The sequence below is a fragment of the Podarcis bocagei genome (assembly GCF_964188305.1).
Source record: "Podarcis bocagei genome assembly, chromosome: 14".
In the NCBI taxonomy this organism is placed as follows: domain Eukaryota; kingdom Metazoa; phylum Chordata; class Lepidosauria; order Squamata; family Lacertidae; genus Podarcis; species Podarcis bocagei.
In genome coordinates this window covers 40,123,208-40,142,967 of record NC_138139.1, presented here as the reverse complement: position 1 = coordinate 40,142,967, position 19,760 = coordinate 40,123,208, and the positions used below count along the sequence as shown (strand labels likewise).

General features: G+C 44.4%; 1 protein-coding gene across 1 annotated transcript in view; it reads left to right on the top strand.

Annotated features, from left to right (window-relative positions):
* Window positions 1-19,760, top strand: part of SHISA9 (shisa family member 9) — a 228,461-nt gene that overhangs the window by 186,701 nt on the left and 22,000 nt on the right. The window contains exon 3 of the mRNA XM_081169636.1: window positions 17,312-17,467. Coding sequence (XP_081025762.1) covers window positions 17,312-17,467 — 156 coding nt within the window. The remainder of the gene's footprint in view (window positions 1-17,311; window positions 17,468-19,760) is intronic.

Here is a 19,760-nt window from a genome sequence, read left to right as displayed (position 1 = left end):
AATGATAAGACTGAGGCTACGTGAGAGTTGCCTTATGTAGTCAGTGAGGCCAGCATGGCTCCCTCCAGCTCACTTGGTTAGAGCATGGTGCTGATAACACCACGGTCACAAGTTTGATCCCCATATGCAAACAGCTACATATTCCTGCATTGCATGGGGTTGAATTCTATGGTTCTGTGTGTAGTTGGACCAAAACTCTCATCAGCCTCAGCAATATGGCTTCCAGAAGATTGCCCAGAAGGGAATGTGAAACTCTTCCACACCCCTGGGATCGATGGAGAAATAGTGGTATATGGTGGCATGCCTACATTCCTGTCTTTATCCGCCATTTTTAAGCAGTTGTTCTGTTAGCACTGGTCCACGTTGCTGATTTGCCCTTCAGCATTCTTCTCCCTTCCTTGCTTCTCCCTCCAGGCCTTTAAAGTTCCTGTTCTTTGCCATCAGAACTGCAAACATTTCAAATTATTTATGAAAATGACCCCCTTAGTCGGGAAAACATAAAGCGTTTATGAGCATAAAGCAACATTTCCCTAATTAATACCTCTGAGAAATGTTTTTTTTTTTTTTTTTATTTAATGACTTCCTAATGCTAAACTGCCTTTAATATTATGGTAAAATATGTTAACTACCAGGCTAGTCTGACTTGACAGATGAAAAGGACAGGGAAGTAATCTGTCACCTGCAGTTCTCATGCCACCTCAAATGATGCTGTTTTCGGTATTTACATAATATGAGGGCATTTGGCTTAGTTACTAATTGCATCGACATCTGAACGATATTCATCTTCACCGAGGTTATCAGCAGCAAGCTTTGTGCACAAGGGTGATAGTAGAAAGGGTGATAAACTTTCTAAGGTTGCCTCCAGTCTGTTCTTTATTTTGCAGGAGAGATCTTAAATAAAACAAAAGTACATTCTGTGACCTTTTAAATGTGTTTGTAGGAGGGAGATTATTGGTTTGTTTTGTGTTATTATATATATATATATATATATATATATATATATATATATATATATATATGCTTTCGTAGATTTTCACGGGTACAGGAATGCAGGTTTTGGTGTCTTCGGGTGTCTTCCCGTGTAAGAGTTGGGGTGTCTAGGCGACGTTTCGACGAGGTCTCACTCGTCATCTTCAGGCTGGTGCTTTCGGCTTCTTGTTACTAGAACAGAGCAGGATCTCAGTGTTTGAGTTCCTATAAATACTGTTGAGGGGGTGTGGTGTATAGCCTCCAACGTTCTGGGCAGAGAGGGAGTTCCCAGGTTAGTGTGCCTTTTCTTCTTTTGTTCCTTAATTACTTGAGGGATATCTTGAGTGATTTCTTGAGTGATATTCTGAGTACCACTTAGGAGGGTCATTAGGTGTGGATTAGTTGCTAAAGCTTTCGTGTCTTGACCTCTTGAGCTTGTGAAAAGTTTTTCTGAGAAGATGGCTGTACTGCACTTAGTTGTGCTCTGGCTTGGCTTCGTGTATAGGGGCGAGCTGTGGTTTTGTGCCCTGTGCCAGCCAGATCTGTGTAGGGATTGCAGGGGGGTGCAGCATCCGGAGGTGCCACTATGGTTTGGCTACTGGATGGTGTCTGTACTTTATCTGTGGAGAGGGTCTGGGTTTGGGTCTGGTGTGGTTGATTGGAGATGGCGTTCTGTGTGTCTCTGGTTCTGGTGTCGGTTTTTGTGGGGAGGGCTAATTTCCAGATGTCTGGCAGGCGGGACGTGTCGTCACGCTTGTTCATGTTGTGAGGGTGTTTCTCTATCTCGATGGCTTCCATGATTATTCTCTTGTGGTGATGTTCCATGTTAAAGAGCAATTTGGAATCTGCAAAATTAATTTCGTGTCCTGTTTCTTTCATGTGTTGGTAAAGAGAGGAAGTTTTTTCTTCTTTTTTGACGGCATTCTTGTGTTCTGCGATACGTGCATTTATTCGTCTGTTTGTTTGTCCAATGTACGTGGCTGGGCAAACAAACAAACACTTTCAATTTTAACCCGAGGACTGTCATTTGTCCTGTTTTAATTTTGCTTTTAATTGATTTGAATTAATTTTGAGATGCATTTTAATCGATCGATTGCTTATTTTTATGCATATTGTATTATTTATATGATGTTAGCCGCTCTGAGCCCAGCTCCGGCTGGGGAGGGCGGGGTACAAATTAAAATTTGTTGTTGTTGTTATGACTATTCTTGTGGTTGTGCTGTTCAACCTGTTTTTAAGTTGTTTTGTTAAGCGTGTTTTATAGAAGGTAGTTGTTTTATTGGTGATTTGTTAATTATTTTATATAATTTATGTTGCAATTGTGATGTTCTACTATGGCTGGACCTAGGCACATCAAAAGAGCGATTTAGTTAAAAGCATTGTAACTCATACAGGGAAATCTGGTAGGGAGAGACAGAACTCCACATCGCCACCTGGTGTCACATTGTTATATCGCATACACACACTTTTCTTTACCAATCTAAATGAGTCCTATGTCATTATTATTATGTTATTTTTTATTGTACGTAAGCTGCTTTGTGACGCATATGGGTGAAAAGCAGCATAGAAATATAATAAACGAATGAAATGAATGAGTATGAGTGTGTGTGTATATGTGTGTGTGTGTGTGTGTGTGTGTGTTTGTGACATAGGAAGCTGCTTATACCAAGTCAGACAATTGGTCCATCTTGCCCTGATGCCCAGCATTCCAGGTAGGAGTCACCCTCAGACCTACCTGGATATACTGGAAATTGAACTGCAGGCTGCTTTATCAGACTTACTTCTGCATCTAAAACGTATGAGTACTTGTAAGTTTTCACACAGAAAGCAATTAGCAGCTCTTGCCGGATTATTTGCATGAAGAACACAGCCTAAGGGGGTATAGGGAATGATCCTTACCTCAGCATCCCCTATAGACACTTGTAAACTTTAAAGAAGGCAGTCTTGAGTGCAGATTTGCCCAAGAGCCCCTGTGGTGCAATGGTTAGAGCACTGGACTAGCACCCAGGAGACCAGGGTTCAAATCCCTACTTGAGCCACAAAGCTCACTTGCCGATCTAGGGCCAGTCACGGTCTACCTCAGAGGGTTGTTGTGAAGATAAAAAGTGGGAAGCAGAACCACATACGTTGCCTTGATTTCCTTGAAGGAAAGGTGGGACAGAACTGAAATGATAATAAATAATAAACATATGTTTACCCCAAGAAACCAAGCCAATCTTTTTCCTCCCACCGTTCCTGGTTAACATGCTCCAACTGAAGGAGAAAAGCCTGCTGGCCTTGTGTTCAATGGGAGCACATTTCCTTCTTATATGAAGAGAAAAATCATAAAGGTCAGTGGAATGTTGAATTATTCACCACTTTTACATTCCGGCTACCCAAAGAAGCCGTGCCAGAAAGGCTGGAAATCTTTCTATGTAAGAATTTGTGAGGCAATTATTGATGAGCAAATTCTCCTCGGCTCAATTCAAAAGAAGCCTCAGCAAACTGAACTCTCTCTGTACAAACACAAACACAGAAACACACACACACACACACACACACACACGAGTAATTCATTTCTCCCTGATCCCAGTTATAAATGCATATCCCACCATACTCCTCATGATGTGATTAGGTCAGTTATAGGCAAACTCAGCCCTCCAGATGTTTTGAGACTACAATTCCCATCATCCCTGACCACTGGTCCTGCTAGCTAGGGATGATGGGAGTTGTAGTCCCAAAGTATCTGGAAGGCCAAGTTTGCCTATGCCTGGATTAGGTCATAAGAACAGGCGGTGTAGCCAGGTGGCACTGTGACAAGAACAGTGAAGTGGAGGTCTCACTGAAGGCAGTAAAGCAGGTATGGGGAGCCTGTGGTCTTCCAGATGTTGCTGAACTACAACTCCCATCAGCCCCAGCAAGCATGGACAATGGTCAGAGATGGCAGGAGCTGCAACATCTGGAGAGCCAAAGGTTCACCACACCTAGTCTAAGGCCTCCTTCACTCCCTGACCCCTTGAATCCAGCAGAGGCAGCATTCAATGTGTAGAGAAGGAGGTTCACCAGCTTTCATTATTGTCTGAGGAAGATAAGAACATCTGACAGAGCAGCCACTGACATACCACCAAAAAAAGAAAGAGGATCAAGGAGGATGCTGGCTTGCATAAAATGTCCATGTGCTAATTTAGTCATAGTCAATTTTATTTATATACTGCACTTTCCACAAATACATCTGTGCCCAAAGCAGTTCACATTAAAAAACAACAACACAAAGTCATCTAAATGCAGTAGTCTAATCATGAAACTTTATAAAAAGTATAATACTACTGCACTAAATGAACAAAAAGCCACTTAGAAATCAGCAATTAACAGCTCACATCAAAATATAAGAGAGCATTAACACTCACCAGTAGGCCAGGTACTGGTATGGCAACACTGCACATTGGAACTCCTTGCCTATTGACATCAGGCAGGGGTAGGGCTGCCATACATCTGGAATTTCCCAGACATAGCTGGGATTTGGCTGCTGCAAATAGTATCCTGGTGGAATTTCCGTAAATCGGCAAAATGCCTAGGAAAACCCGGGCGTATGGCAACACATGTCGGAAGTGTAGATACTCATAACTTGGAAAGCCACCTCCAGTCAGTGTAGACCAGGCTTCCTCAAACTTGGCCCTCCAGATGTTTTGAGACTACAGTTCCCATCATCCCTGACCACTGATCCTGCTAACTAGGGATCATGGGAGTTGTAGGCCAAAAACATCTGGAGGGCCGAGTTTGAGGAAGCCTGGTGTAGACAGTACTGTCCTTGATGGACCAATCAGTATATCTTAGTTTCTTACTTACCAATATGGATAGGAAGGTGAGAGATGAGAGTTTTGACCAATGCTTCAAGTCCTTTAGTTGCATGGGTGACACTCCGATTCCACACTGTTTTATGGGGGATTGAGCAACACAGCTTATAAACAGCACTCAAACTTTGCAAGCACAGGAGCAGGCAGTGCAAAATCCAGGACTTTTTACTGCCCCAGTGTGAATGTGTATAATTCCTTGAGGAAATCCCATGCTTTGACAAGAACCAATAATACCATGCAAAAAGAGGCTATGCTTTTAAATGAATACATCCCCGACAACATTATTACTAATCTATGTATCTGATTTTCTCCATTTATCATCCAAAAGGTCAGGTCCTCTACTCAGCTTCTAGCCACGGGACAGAAGCATACATTTAAAAATTGCAAAACTGCCCTTTGTGCCTCTGTTTAGTTGTCAAAGGAGCAATTCTGCAAAGGGCATTCATACCGCTATGAAAATAATAAGGAATGCAAAACAGGCTGGCTGGGGGAAGGGGTGAATGGGTCTTTATCACTGAGCGGTAGAATACATCCATTAGATGATTGGGTCTTTAAAGCCCTTATCACTGAGCGGTAGAATACATCCGTTAGATGATTGGGTTTTGCCAGGCCTGGGTGATCTCCTAATTGGCAATTTGGTTCACATTTGGTTCACATTTATCTGGGTAGATTTCCTCTTAACTGAAGAACGAAAGGTTCTGCAGGTTGTTTTGGTTCATATAAAAACATTGTACGCAGTAGATATTTGCTCCTTTAATTTGTGCTTGAAGGCAGTGTCCCAGGCAGCTCATATTGGCACAAGACTGCCCACTGCGTGAGGCTGAAAAATGGTGGCTATCTCCCCTTTTCCAGTTCCTGTCAGCCCATTCTTCCTTCCCTTCTGACCAGCCCTGCCAAGACATCTTCACGGGACTCATGAACTAGCCCTCATCATCCCTTACCATTGGGGATGGGGGAATTGGAATCCAACAGCATCTGGAGAAACAGCTTCCCCCAATCCTGTTTTTATGCCCCTGCATGGCCTTCTAGATACAGTAGACTACAAAGTAATCACAATAATTATTAGCAGGGCATTTTTTTCAGCCGGAACTCGCCAGAACTCAGTCCCTGCACCTCTCAGGCAGGCACTGTTGCCATTACAAGAGAGCAAGGGAGGTGTTCATGGTGAGTTCCAGCACCTCTTTTTCTATAAAAACAGCACTGATTACAGTGGTACCTCGGGTTAAGTACTTAATTCGTTCCGGAGGTCCGTTCTTAACCTGAAACGGTTCTTAACCTGAAGCACCACTTTAGCTAATGGGGCCTCCTGCTGCTGTTATGCCGCCACTTCATGATTTCTGTTCTCATCCTGAAGCAAAGTTCTTAACCCGAGGTACTATTTCTGGGTTAGCGGAGTCTGTAACCTGAAGCGTATGTAACCTGAAGCGTATGTAACCTGAGGTACAACTGTATTAGTATTGTTAATTATTAGTATTATTAAATTTATTGGTCACCTTTTTTGCCACAGCAACTGAACTTGCCAGCTGAAAAGGAAAAGCCACTCTGGTGCTGCAAAATGCTTTGCTTCTGCTTAGATTTTTACAATTATAAGTGTTTCTGTAGCTCATTCTAAATCTGTGTGCATATTGAACGAAGGTGAACTCTGCCTAGAAGTGAACATGTATTGTGTATGTGTTTGTGTTTACTTGGTATGCTATGACCTGAGCACTGTAAAACATGGCAAACAATTAGAAACTCTGGGGACAGGAGTGTTTCGTCCGCATTCTGCATTTCAGTTTCCCTGAAAACCATATGTCACTGCTGCTGAATGAGGGGACCCATTCCTAGTCGAGATTGAACACAGCGATGCCCTATTACTGTGGGCACCTGAATTGCTGACATGTGTGGCACAGGTTTGTACAGTGGTGCCTCGCAAGACGAAATTAATTCGTTCCGCAAGTCTCTTCGTCTTGCGAGTTTTTCATCTTGCGATGCACGGTTTCCCATAGGAATGCATTGAAAATCAATTAATGCGTTCCTAGGGAAACCGCCTTCAGACCAGGTCCGGGGACAGTCTGTCCCCGGACCTCTTCTGAAGGCTGGGGGGGGGGACAAGGGCTTTTCTTCCCACCCCCAGCATTTTAAAAAACCCCGGGACAGCGGAGGACTTCTCCCCTGTCCGGGCGATCTTAAAATGCTGGTGGGCGGCATTTTAAAATCGCCCCGGGACAGCGGAGGACTTCTCCGCTGTCCGGGGCGATTTAAAAGCACCTGGGAAGGCAGGCAGGGGGGACAAAGACTTTTGCCCCCCGCCAGCCTTCAGAAGAGGTCCTGGACCTCTTCTGAAGGCGGGCGGGGGGCAAAAGTCTTTGCTCCCCCCCGCCTGCCTTCAAAAGCCCTCCGGGACAGCGGAGAAATGCGCTGTGTTTCTCCGCTCTCCCGGGAAGGCAGGCAGGGGGGAACAAAGACTTTCGCCCCCCGCCCGCCTTCAGAAGGTGTTCCCTCCCCGCCGCCCGGCTTCGGAGCATCGTTCCGAAGCCCGGCGGCGGCGGGAGGAGGCGTTCCCGCCCCACCGCCCGGCTTCGGAGGAGGTCCGAGGACAGTGGGGAAGACGCGCTGCACTTCCCCGCTGTCCCGGATATTTCCCTATGGGCTGTCGTCTTGCGAAGCAAGCCCATAGGGAAATTCGTCTTGCGAAGTGCCTCCAAAACAGAAAACCCTTTCGTCTAGTGGGTTTTCCGTCTTGCGAGGCGTTCGTCTTGCGAGGTACCACTGTAATGCAAAAGTCTTCGATGGAAGAGGCTGTACATAATCCTTGTAAACTGCCCTGGGCTCATATGGGAGGAAGGGCTGTTTAGAGCAGACGACAACATTGAAGAAGATGCAGGACTGTTGTTTGAGTCTCGAGCTGTAGCTCAGAGCATGTAACGTTTTCCCACTCCATCTCCTCTTTCTTGGGTTTGTTTCCTGCCCTCTGCTCTATGTTTTCCCGTGTTCCTGTTGACTTTTGCATTACAAATCACCTCCGCACGGTGGAAAACACAAACGCGCTGCTGAAAGCAGGCAAATCCCTGCCAGCAGCAAAGGAGTGTGTGACTAATGTTGGAGAGGATTTGTGAAATGAACTGGCTGATCGAAAATATTTGCAAATCCCAAAGCGACTTAAAGGGGGGAGGGGAACCCCACGTGCAGGCTTGATACATGAATGGCTTAGGTAGCTTCATAGAGATGTTCATGGGCATTTGAAGGAAGTGCCAGGGAGAGAGATTGTCCAGGATGCTTCTGTCACGTAACCCAGGTCATCATGTAGACTGACCGAATAGTCTTTTCAGGGCTGGACTTTGGTAGGTAACAATGCAGGTCTTTTTGAAGACTCACCTGCACTTGTATGAACCAAACTGAGCTCTAAGATGGGCTTCTGAGGGGCCCCTTGTTGAGGCTCCATCATTTAAGGTCCATTAGATTGGCATGCGTATGAGGCAGGGCCTTCTTAGTTGTGGTGCCACGGCTGGTGGATCGCTGGTCAGACCTTGAGTTGTCTGTATGAATATTTGATAGCCTTTATGCTTTGTCCTTTGCCAAGGATGCCCTCAGTAGGGAATCTATCCTCCAGTGTCCTTCTGGCCCATTCTGGCTACTGTCAATGTCGTCCACAGCCCTACTAGTGACTACCACTAGTACAGATGAAGACAATATGTAGAACCTCTCTGTCTGGTTTTCAGGACTCTCCTTAGGTGGCCACCATCCCTTCTCAGCTTCTGTTCCATGCCTTCCTTGAGTTATTATGAGTGGCTGAAATGTGTGTTTGAAGTGTGGTCATTGTGAATTGTGATATTTAATTGTGAATGGGTGATGGAGTGGTGTGGGTGGGTGGGTGGGTGGGTGTGTAGACACCTCTGGCTTAAGTGTGGCTCAAATGTAACCTATGGTACAAAGGTCAGAGTCTCATCCTTAACTCTGCCCTCTTTCATCTTTGGTCATGCCCACTTCTCCATCCAGTCCTACTCACCACTGTCATGTGGGAGCACAGCTTATGATCTATTTATTTCATTAAATTTTACAACACTTGATTGTAAAAAGTTTTTTAATGTTTAATCTTTTATTATGTTTTTATATATGTTGGAAGCCACCCAGAGTGACTGATGCAACCCAGTCAGATGGGGTACAAATAAATTATTATTATTATTATTATTATTATTATTATTATTATTATTATTACTATAAAACCCAACAACCTCAAAATGGTTTGCAAAAAGCTAAACCAGTAAAATCAATGAAAACAAATAACAACAATAATTTAAAACATTGAAAAATGCAAATCAACAATAAAACAAAAACAGTAGCTCAAAACACATATCAACATGCTAAATATCTGGATAGGCTTGTCTAAACAAAAATGTTTTTAGCAGGTGCAGAACAGTACAGTGAAGGAACCGGCCTGATATCAACAGGCAGGGAGTTCCGAAGAGTAGGTGCTGCCACACTCAAAGATCAAGTTCTTACTGTTCTCTGACTGAAATTAAGTTCCCTGTCTCTGTTGCAGCATCAGCATCCCTCTCCGACACTGGGGACACTTACAAATAATAATAGAAAATGTTTCACACTCCATTAATTTTTCTGCCACTCTCGTTTCCATATGCTGAAAGGTATGGGTTTTCCCCCTGCCCTCGCGTCCTTTTGCTAGTGAAATAGTCTCACTTCATCAGAAGGCCTCCCTCGCAACCCAAAATAGAAGTGGGTCATCATCACGACAAGACATCCCCGTCTAGATACAGTCCTTATCGATCACTGCGGAAGCTCCAGAGAAATAGGTTCTTAAAATAACATCAGGTTGAGACACCCGCAGCATCTTGACTGCCTTTGAGGCTGAAGGCTGATGGGTAAAAAGAAGGGCTGCTGCGGTCAAAATGGTAACAAAGCTCACCCTTGAGCTTATCTCTTATCTGAGGTGGTGGTGGGGAGGAGGAGAGAGAGAATATCTTCAGTGTGAAGAGCAAAGTGTCAGCGAGAGAAAGATCTTTTCTCCTCGTTCCTCCCCCCCTTTTTACTTTTCAATTATGTATGATTTCACCTGCCATATTAGAAGACTCTTTCAATGCTCGCTGAGCATTAGTTCTGCTCTGTTTTAAATTTCTTCTCTGCTCGTGGAAGTCCTTGCCGCAAGGTGCAGCTACCGCCAAGAGCTTTGAACATTCATTTCTTCATTATTTATCTGCATTTATATCCCAACCTTTTTCTCCAAGGAGCTCAAGGTGGTCTGCACGGTTCTCCTACCATCTCACCTCATTTAATCCCAACAACAACCCTGTGAGGTAGATTAGGCTGAGGGGGGAAGGTCACCCAGAGAGCTTCATGCAGACTTGAACACTGGTCTACCAGGTAAGAACATCAGAAGACAGCCCTACTGGATCAAGCCAATGGCCCTGTAATCCAGCATCTGGCTCTCGTAGTGGCCAATCAAATGCCTACGGGAATCGGGCAAGCAGGGACTGAGGGCAACATTATTCTTCCCACTTGTGATTCCAGCAACTGGCATTCAGGAGAATATTGCCCCTGACAGCAGAGGTGGCTAGACAGAGATTGTGGCTGGTAGCCATTATCCTCCACGAATTTGTCTGATCTTCTTCTAAGCCTATCAAGATTGGTGGCCTTCTTTGCCTCCTGTGGGAGCACGTTCCATGGTTCAACTATGTGGTGCATGAAGAAGAACTTTGTTTTGTCTGTCCTGTGTCTTCCAACATGCAGCTTCGTTGGTTGTCGGAAGTTCTAGTTGTTATGAGAGAGGGAGAGAGAGAGAGAGAGAGAGAGAGAGAGAGAGAGAGAGAGAGAGAACTTTTCTCTGCATATCATAGAATCATAGAATCATAGAGTTGGAAGAGACCACAAGGGCCATCGAGTCCAACCCCCTGCCAAGCAGGAAACACCATCAGAGCACTCCTGACATATGGTTGTCAAGCCTCTGCTTAAAGACCTCCAAAGTAGGAGACTCCACCACACTCCTTGGCAGCAAATTCCACTGTCGAACAGCTCTTGCTGTCAGGAAGGTCTTCCTAATGTTTAGGTGGAATCTTCTTTCTTGTAGTTTGGATCCATTGCTCCGTGTCCGCTTCTCTGGAGCAGCAGAAAACAACCTTTCTCCCTCCTCTATGTGACATCCTTTTATATATTTGAACATGGCTATCATATCACCCCTTAACCTCCTCTTCTCCAGGCTAAACATGCCCAGCTCCCTTAGCCGTTCCTCATAAGGCATCGTTTCCAGGCCTTTGACCATTTTGGTTGCCCTCCTCTGGACACGTTCCAGTTTGTCAGTGTCCTTCTTGAACTGTGGTGCCCAGAACTGGACACAGTACTCCAGGTGAGGTCTGACCAGAGCAGAATACAGTGCATATCCATGCTCTCTCCTTCATGATAAGCTTTGCAGCAGGCAGCAGGGGGGTGCTGCTGCGGGCCCACTGGAGGGCCATGCCCTCTTCCCCTGGGTAGTGGTCTGGGTTGTTCCCAGAGATCCAAGGAAAGCAAATTGCCTACAGCACTGAGGAAGTAGTGCCATCAAGGGGGACGGTCCCCCAAATCTTCTGCCAACATTTGTCATTATAGGATTTCTTACCCTTCCTCATAGGATCCCAGGGCAGGTTACAACAAATATAACCCTGGTATCACTGGATGAGATGATGTTTTTAACTGAAACTGGGTGTTGTTGTGGTGTGTGTGTTTTTTGGGGGGGGAATAACTGAAACTCTTTTTAGATGTTTTAACTGTTTTATAATTTTTTATATATATTGAGGATGTGACTCCTTTGGAAGGTAAGGTGGGATATGAATTCAATAAACGAATGATACTAAAAGAGAAAAAGAAAAACATGATCAAAAATCAGTTTAAACAATGCAATGGGTCTTTGTGACATACAAGAGGCATACATTCTCCAACTGGAGATTTCGCTTTTTTAACTCCTAGGCTGCTAGTCAGCCTCTAGATGTAAAGGTCAGTAACTTGGCCTAAAAATTTAACAAGAACATAATGTTGCATGCCACCCCAATCTCCACAGCGTTGCAGTTGCGCTTATTAAGGTCTGTGTCCCCTTTTGGGACAATGAGGCACAGCACAGACTGTGGTGTCTTTATAATAGACGGTTTTATTTACACACATCACATTTCAAGAGGGGCTCTTACTTCTTCCATAGGCTTAGCAGGCTTAGGTCTAAAGACAGAAAAATCCTCCATCCTCTCTCTGTCTCTTTGTTCTAGCCTGTCTTCCTCAGCTGACATGGTGTTCTGCCCACCCACCCCGCTCTGCTTGCCAAACTACTTGCCAAACTGATATTTCCCTCCTGTTTGCTTGTCATTTAAATCCTCTTTGGTCTCTGCCCACTAGCTCACAGCTGGAAGAGGAGCCCCACCTCTCCTTGTCTGGCAGTCTTCACTCTTTCTTGATGGTTCCCTTGATGGGCCATTACTCTGTTTTGCTCCTTAATGACTTACACTCAGCTAGCCCTCTGGCTCCTTAGCATAAGTGGAACCCAGGAATTTCCGTGTTTGGCACAGTTTCATCAAACCTTGATTGATTCTAACTTGTACTAATTCTAAGAATTATGTATGACTTGCACCTGCAAACCCCAGCACCCAAGACCTATAACAATAGCATAAGAACATAAAAATGTAACAAGAGCCTTGCTGGATCAGACCTGCAAATTCCATCCACTTCTCTGTAAATGGGAAGGGAGAACAACTATTTTCAGGTTCCCCATTATAGTGGGGGCGGGTGGCTAGAACTTTGTCTGTTACAGGTCTAGTCCAGTTTTGAACAGTGGCATGCGGTGAAATATTTTGTAGGGGAGCAGTTAGAACCAGAGGCACCAGCTTGTGGTGGTGATGGGGGGGGGCACATCATGACATCACACAGGTGAGCATCATGCCTCCCTCCCTAAGCTGGGCAGAAAGAGCATCATGCCTGCCAGGCGGGCTTTGGGAAGGTGGCAGGAGGGCTGTTGGAGCATCACGCCTCCCTCCCTAGCCTAGGCAGAAGCTTCCCAGGTTTTGGGAAGGAGGCTTTGGGAAGGAGGCTTTAATACTTTCATACTCTAATTTACCGGGAACATTTAGAGGACTAGCCTGGTCCCCCTAGTCCACTGACCGCATGCCACTGGGTCTAAATAAGGAGTTGGATTGAAAAGGCATAGAACAGCTACAAGAGAGATCAGGCTCCTTAACAAAGATACAGATGCAAGACAGATTTTGTGACACTCAAGTGATACCCAAGAGATGACACCCATGGTTCTAAAATTTCACTCTCCTGAATTTCAGGTCCATCTTCAAGACATCTATTATAAGCCCCCACCCCCCTGAAATTTCACCCAATTTCTCCATCCACTCTTCAGAATTGCTTACCCTATTAATTGAGATTGGCATTCAGACTTTCAAGCAATTTCCTTTGGTATTGGCAGTGGGTTGTTTTTTTTTAATGTTTTCCCCTGGGTGCCCCCGCTGATCTACTCTGCTCCATTAGCCATTTGCAGAAAGCCATGTGGCAAGAGTCCCTCAAAATCCTGGCTTCCTTTGCAGAGCCATTGAGGCCACCGCCAGATTCCCGGGAAGGGAACAATTCACTCTGCATGAATAAGATTATTCCCACTTGGACTTGAACATTCTAACCTTGAATTTGATGTTGTGGGGAGTTAACTAGCCTGCCACACGAGTTCAGCTTTCTGGCTCCTCTGTAGGGAGTAAGCAGAAAAACAGGCACTGCTGTGTGATTTGTGCTGTGATTTAGATTGGAGCTAGCCATGCCATGGCTGTTACAAGTGATAGATGGTTCTCAGCCACTTTGTTGAGCGACAGCATTAAAAGGCAATGGGAGTGCCCTAATGCTGAAATATTAGGAAAGAGGTAATAAGGCACATTAAAGGTATCGTGGCTGTTTCCCCATCCTCTTTTTGAGCTGAAAGAAACTCAATGATAGGGCAATAGAGGAGCAAGCAACTGCTATACTGTGGGTGTTATATGAGGCCAACTCAGCTACTTTTTGTTGTTGTTTAGTTGTTTAGTCGGGTCTGACTCTTCGTGACCCCCTGGACCAGAGCACGCCAGGCACTTCTGTCTTCCACTGCCTCCCGCAGTTTGGTCAAACTCATGCTGGTAGCTTCGAGAACACTATCCAACCATCTCATCCTCTGTCGTCCCCTTCTCCTTGTGCCCTCAATCTTTCCCAACATCAGGGTCTTTTCCAGGGAGTCTTCTCTTCTCATGAGGTGGCCAAAGTATTGGAGCCTCTGTCCTTCCAGTGAGCACTCAGGGCTGATTTCCTTAAGAATGGATAGGTTAACTAAGTAGGTTAGCTAAGTAGCTAAGTAACTCAGCTACTTAGGGTGCCAAAATTCCAGGGGTGTGAGGCAATTAGAGACAGCCTAGAAGTTCACCACCTGAATGATGCCTCTTGGGTCCAACAATATGCAATTAAGAGTCCACTTATACTGCAGCAATGGAAGAAGAATCTTCCTCTCCGTTGTCAGAGAAGGAACCTACTGTATTCTATGGCCCCTGGGATGACTTAGTAGTAGTGGTGGTGGTGGTGGTAGTAATTTATTATTTATACCCTGCCCATCTGGCTGGGTTTCCCCAGCTACTCTGGGCGGCTTCCAACAAAAAATTAAAAATACATTAAAACATCAGCCATTAAAAACTTCCCTAAACAGGGCTGCCTTCAGATGGCTACCATCCAAAAACTATTTACCTGGGAGTCAGCCCCATTCAGTTGAATGGCACTTACTTCTGAGTAGAAATGAATAGATGTGCAGTGTTAGAGCAGCTATAAACCTTGGGCTGGACCCAGTAGGGTCTTGCCAATTCATGTAGGAGACTTGGTTTCAAATTGTTCTTCAAACATGAAGCATACTGGGCTTAAAAATAAAAATGAAGCCATGGGAAAAACAGTTTTTCTTTTAAAAGTGTATTAGAATAGTTTATCTAATGTATTCTGATGAGTTTTACTCTAATGAATTTGTGTGTGTGTGTGTGTGTGTGTGTGTGTGTGTGTGTGCACGTGCATGCGGCCGCATTCATAAAACCTACTATGTTTCTGGTTAGAACCATCCTATTCTTCTGGGCCTCTAATGTCAAATAAGATGACCCATTTTACTATTTTTTAGCTACTTTCTCTTGTTTTTGGTGGTATGTGTGGAAGGGCACTAAGTTGTGTTGAAATTAGTTTTAGTGGGTTATTTTTATACCATTTTTAGAAAGGAATAGCAAGCTGCCATGATGGCCAGTTTTGATGGAAAGATGGATAGATAGATATAGATAGATATAGATAGATGATAGATAGATGATAGATAGATAGATAGATAGATAGATAGATAGATAGATAGATAGATATAGATAGATAGATAGATAGATAGATAGATAGATAGATAGATAGATAGATGATAGATAGATAGATGATAGATAGATAGATAGATAGATAGATGATAGATAGATAGATAGATGATAGATAGCTAGATAGCTAGATAGCTAGATAGCTAGATAGATGATAGATAGATAGATGATAGATAGATAGATAGATAGATGATAGATAGATAGATAGATAGATAGATAGATAGATAGATGATAGATAGATAGATAGATAGATAGATAGATAGATAGATGATAGATAGATGATAGATGATAGATGATAGATGATAGATGATAGATGATAGATGATAGATGATAGAGATAGATAGATAGATAGATGATAGATAGATAGATAGATAGATAGATAGATATAGACAGACAGACAGACAGACAGACAGTAACACCCACACAGCATTTTCATCTTATTAGTAAAATAGCAATGCTTTTTCTGGGGTGTTACTTCTTTACCTATGAAGATGCCCCGAAACAACAGTCAGCATCAAAGGTTTCCCTTTCTGCAATACATATTCAAAACCTGTTCGGGGCCCATGTGACCTCACCTCCACAGCCTTCCTAACGGCAGGGGGGTGGGATTCTGACCCAGTGAGAATGCATATGCATATAGATGGGAAAGGGGGAAATCTACTTTGGTTTTCATTTAAATACAAACTTTCTTAATTCACACTGTGTGAAATAATATGCAAACCGGAACACAGGAATCTTTTAAAATTCACATTTCTCCAATTTGTAACGCAATAGTAACGTGTACAAAAATACATTCACAAGGGTTAAAATGCATATACAGGTGAAAACAGCACACAAAAACGCATTGTATCTGGGAGAACTGCTTTGCAAGGTATGCACTTTAGGAAAATTTGCTTGCAAAAAATATATGTGTATATTGGGAGAAATTCACAATAAGATGCTGATGAATTTTCATGAAAAATATAGAATTATAGATTGTAGAGTTGGAAGAGACCATGAGGGTCATCTGAAAGATCTGCATTGGCTCCCAGTACGTTTCCTAGCACAATTCAAAGTGTTGGTGCTGACCTTTAAAGCCCTAAACGGCCTCGGTCTGGTATACCTGAAGGAGCGTCTCCGCCCCCATCATCCAGCCCAGACACTGAGGTCCACCTCCAAGGGCCTTCTGGCGGTTCCCTCCCTGCGAGAAGTGAGGTTACAGGGAACCAGGCAGAGGGACTTCTCGGTAGTGGCACCTGCCCTGTGGAACGCCCTCCCAGCAGATGTCAAGGCAATAAACAACTATTTTACTTTTAAAAGACAACTGAAGGCGGCCCTGTTTAGGGAAGTTTTTAATGTCTGATGCTGTATTGTTTTTAATATTCGGTTGGAAGCCGCCCAGAATGGCTGGGGAAACCCAGCCAGATGGGCGGGGTATAAATAATAAATTATTATCATATTATTATTATTATTATTATTATTATTATTATTATTATTATTATTATCATCTAGTCCAACTCCCTGCAATGCAAATATCACAAAATGATGTGGAGAAATGAGAAAGTGACGTTGACAGGCTCACTCAATTCTAATTATGTAATAAAGGTAAAGGTAAAGGTACCCCTGCCCGTACGGGCCAGTCGTGTCCGACTCTGGGGTTGTGCGCCCATCTCACTTAAGAGGCCGGGGGCCAGCGCTGTCCGCGGACACTTCCGGGTCACGTGGCCAGCGTGACAAGCTGCATCTGGTGAGCCAGCGCAGCACACGGAAACGCCGTTTACCTTCCCGCTAGTAAGCGGTCCCTATTTATCTACTTGCACCCGGGGGTGCTTTCAAACTGCTAGGTTGGCAGGCACTGGGACCGAACAACGGGAGCGCACCCCGCCGCGGGGATTCGAACCGTCGACCTGATGATCGGCAAGTCCTAGGCGCTGAGGTTTTACCCACAGCGCTACCCGTGTCCCTTAATTATGTAATACAGTGTCCTTTAAGTGACCCTAGACTACTGCTCCCATCATCCCCTGCTTGGGGTTCATGGGAATTGTATTCCAACACACCTGGAGGACACTGTGTTGCCTACCCCTGAAATTGCCCTACAGGCAGGACATTTCCCTGATGTTGAACCTTAGAGGTCTGATTTGTTTTCGGTGAGATGATCTTCCTCTTACTTCTCTTATACAGATGCAACACAGATGAACAACGTGGTGCCAACATCGCCTCTTCTCCCACAGCTGACACATCCACACTCCTTCCCAAGCATGGGACAGATCACAAATCCGTACGAACAGCAGCCGCCAGGGAAGGAGCTTAACAAGTATGCATCCCTAAAAGCAGTAGGTAAGCAAAGAATATTGAATTCCCCTCCTTCGTTAATTTTGCCACGTCAGCAGGCTGAATGCCTCAATGTCCATTTAATATTTCACACAGCTAAATGGGGGGGGGGGGAGAGAGATTTCTTGGCTTTTGTAAAAGCAGCAAGCCTACTTTTTCATATAAAATAAAAAAGTTTTCATATATTATATTCAAAATTATTATGGTAAATCACCTCATTCTTTCTATCACTCACACAAAATTATTATAAATACATCGTGTCATATTTCACATACATAGAATACCATTTCTCACATTTTCCTATTTCGGTTTCATTAAGCTCTCCCTCGTGTATTTTTTAAAAGAAATCTAGCAAAGCTATTTTGCACAAGTCCAACTATTTCATCAATATTAGGAGGGGGGGATCTTTGTTTTCCATAGTCTCACTTTGATAGTCTCACTGTCTCTTTAAATTTTAAATAATATATAAGCTTTAAGCTGTGTGCAACAAAGCCCAGCATTTAACTTCTTGGTTTCATAACTCAAAAACAATGGGTATTCAATGCATTGGGTAATCAATGTATTCAACTAATGTTTGCTCAGAGTAGGGCTATTGAAATGAACCACCATGACTAGCTTAGGTGTAGGTTAAGTAAAAATTAGCCTACCGTGAAGACTTTGGGTGGATTTCAATGTTGCACTATTACGATTGTTCCATCTGTGTCAACATTTACGTTTACCAAATGGAATGTTATTCATTCTCCTCCCTCTGTGTGCTGTTCTGAGGCTTCTCATGACCCCCCAAAGCTGATCTGGGGGGCATGGGGGGTGCAAGAGGAGGAGGAGCAGGGGTCAAAGTCTTGTTGCTCTAGTGCAGGGGTGCCCAAACTTTTTTCAAAGAAGGACAGATTTGATGAAGTGAGAGCCGACCAAAGCTTTTTTTAGGATTGAAAATAAAATTAAGTACTTAATTCATTCCGGAGGTCCGTTCTTAACCTGAAACTGTTCTTAACCTGAGGTACCACTTTAGCTGCGCCGCCGGAGCACTATTTCTGTTCTCATCCTGAAGCAAAGTTCTTAACCCGAGGTTAGCACAGTCTGTAACGGTCTGTAACCCGAGGTTAGCGGAGTCTGGGTTAGCGGAGTCTGTAACCTGAAGCGTCTGTAACCTGAAGTGTATGTATCCCGAGGTACCACTGTGGGTAAAACCTCAGCGCCTAGGACTTGCCGATCGTCAGGTCGGCGGTTCAAATCCCCGCGGCGGGGTGTGCTCCCGCTGCTCGGTCCCAGCGCCTGCCAACCTAGCAGTTCGAAAACACCCCCAGGTGCAAGTAGATAAATAGGGACCGCTTACTAGTGGGAAGCTAAACGGCATTTCCGTGTGCTGCGCTGGCTTGCCAGATGCAGCTTGTCACACTGGCCACATGACCCGGAAGTGTCTTCAGACAGCGCTGGCCCCTGGCCTCTTAAGTGAGATGGGCGCACAACCCTAGAGTCGGACATGACTGGCCCATACGGGCAGGGGTACCTTTACCTTACTCCATTGAGCTCAAGGCTCAGTGGCTCCATGGCTCTCTCCCTCCACATTTAATCCCCACAACAACCCTGTTAGGTGGTTTAGGCTGAGAGGTAGTGGCTGGCCCAAGGTCACCCACTGAGCTTCATGGCCAAGTGAGACTTTGATCCCTGGTCTCCCAGGTCCTGGCCCACCAACTGTAACCACGATGCCCCCCTGGTTCCCTCTCCACCACCCTGGCTCACAATTTGTGGTATTCACAGAGCCAATGTGCACAGCCCTAGTATATTTGTCCTACAAAGGCTGCTTCGGCCAATAGTGTTAAGGGAAAGTTTTCAGACACATGTGCCCAAACTCTGCTTTCAGACTTTTCCTTATTACTGACACAGTTGTGGTCTCTTGGGGAATTTCTCCAGCACTTTATTATTCATGTAGAAAAGTGCTGAAAGTGGTTTTTCTGCATAAATTATTCTCTCTCTTTTTCGATTCATCAAGCATGTTTTTTTACTCCCATGCTTAAATGGTCACTGCTCACTCATGCGCCAATGACAAGAGCAGAGGTAACGTACCTGGACTTGTTCATCACAGCTGGCTAGAAAGAGGACTATCTCAGGGACTCTGTGGAATTAGTTCAAAACTTGGATTGCATAAACAGGTCAAGCTTTACTTGCAGCCATTAGAATAACCCTGACCTTAAATGAGGTGGGGGAGTAGATGATCTCAGAATAAAAAGTTTTTCCTATAGTTTGGACGATAGTTTGAGGGGCTGCAAATTGGAGTAAAAATCTTCTGCCATGCAGAGGA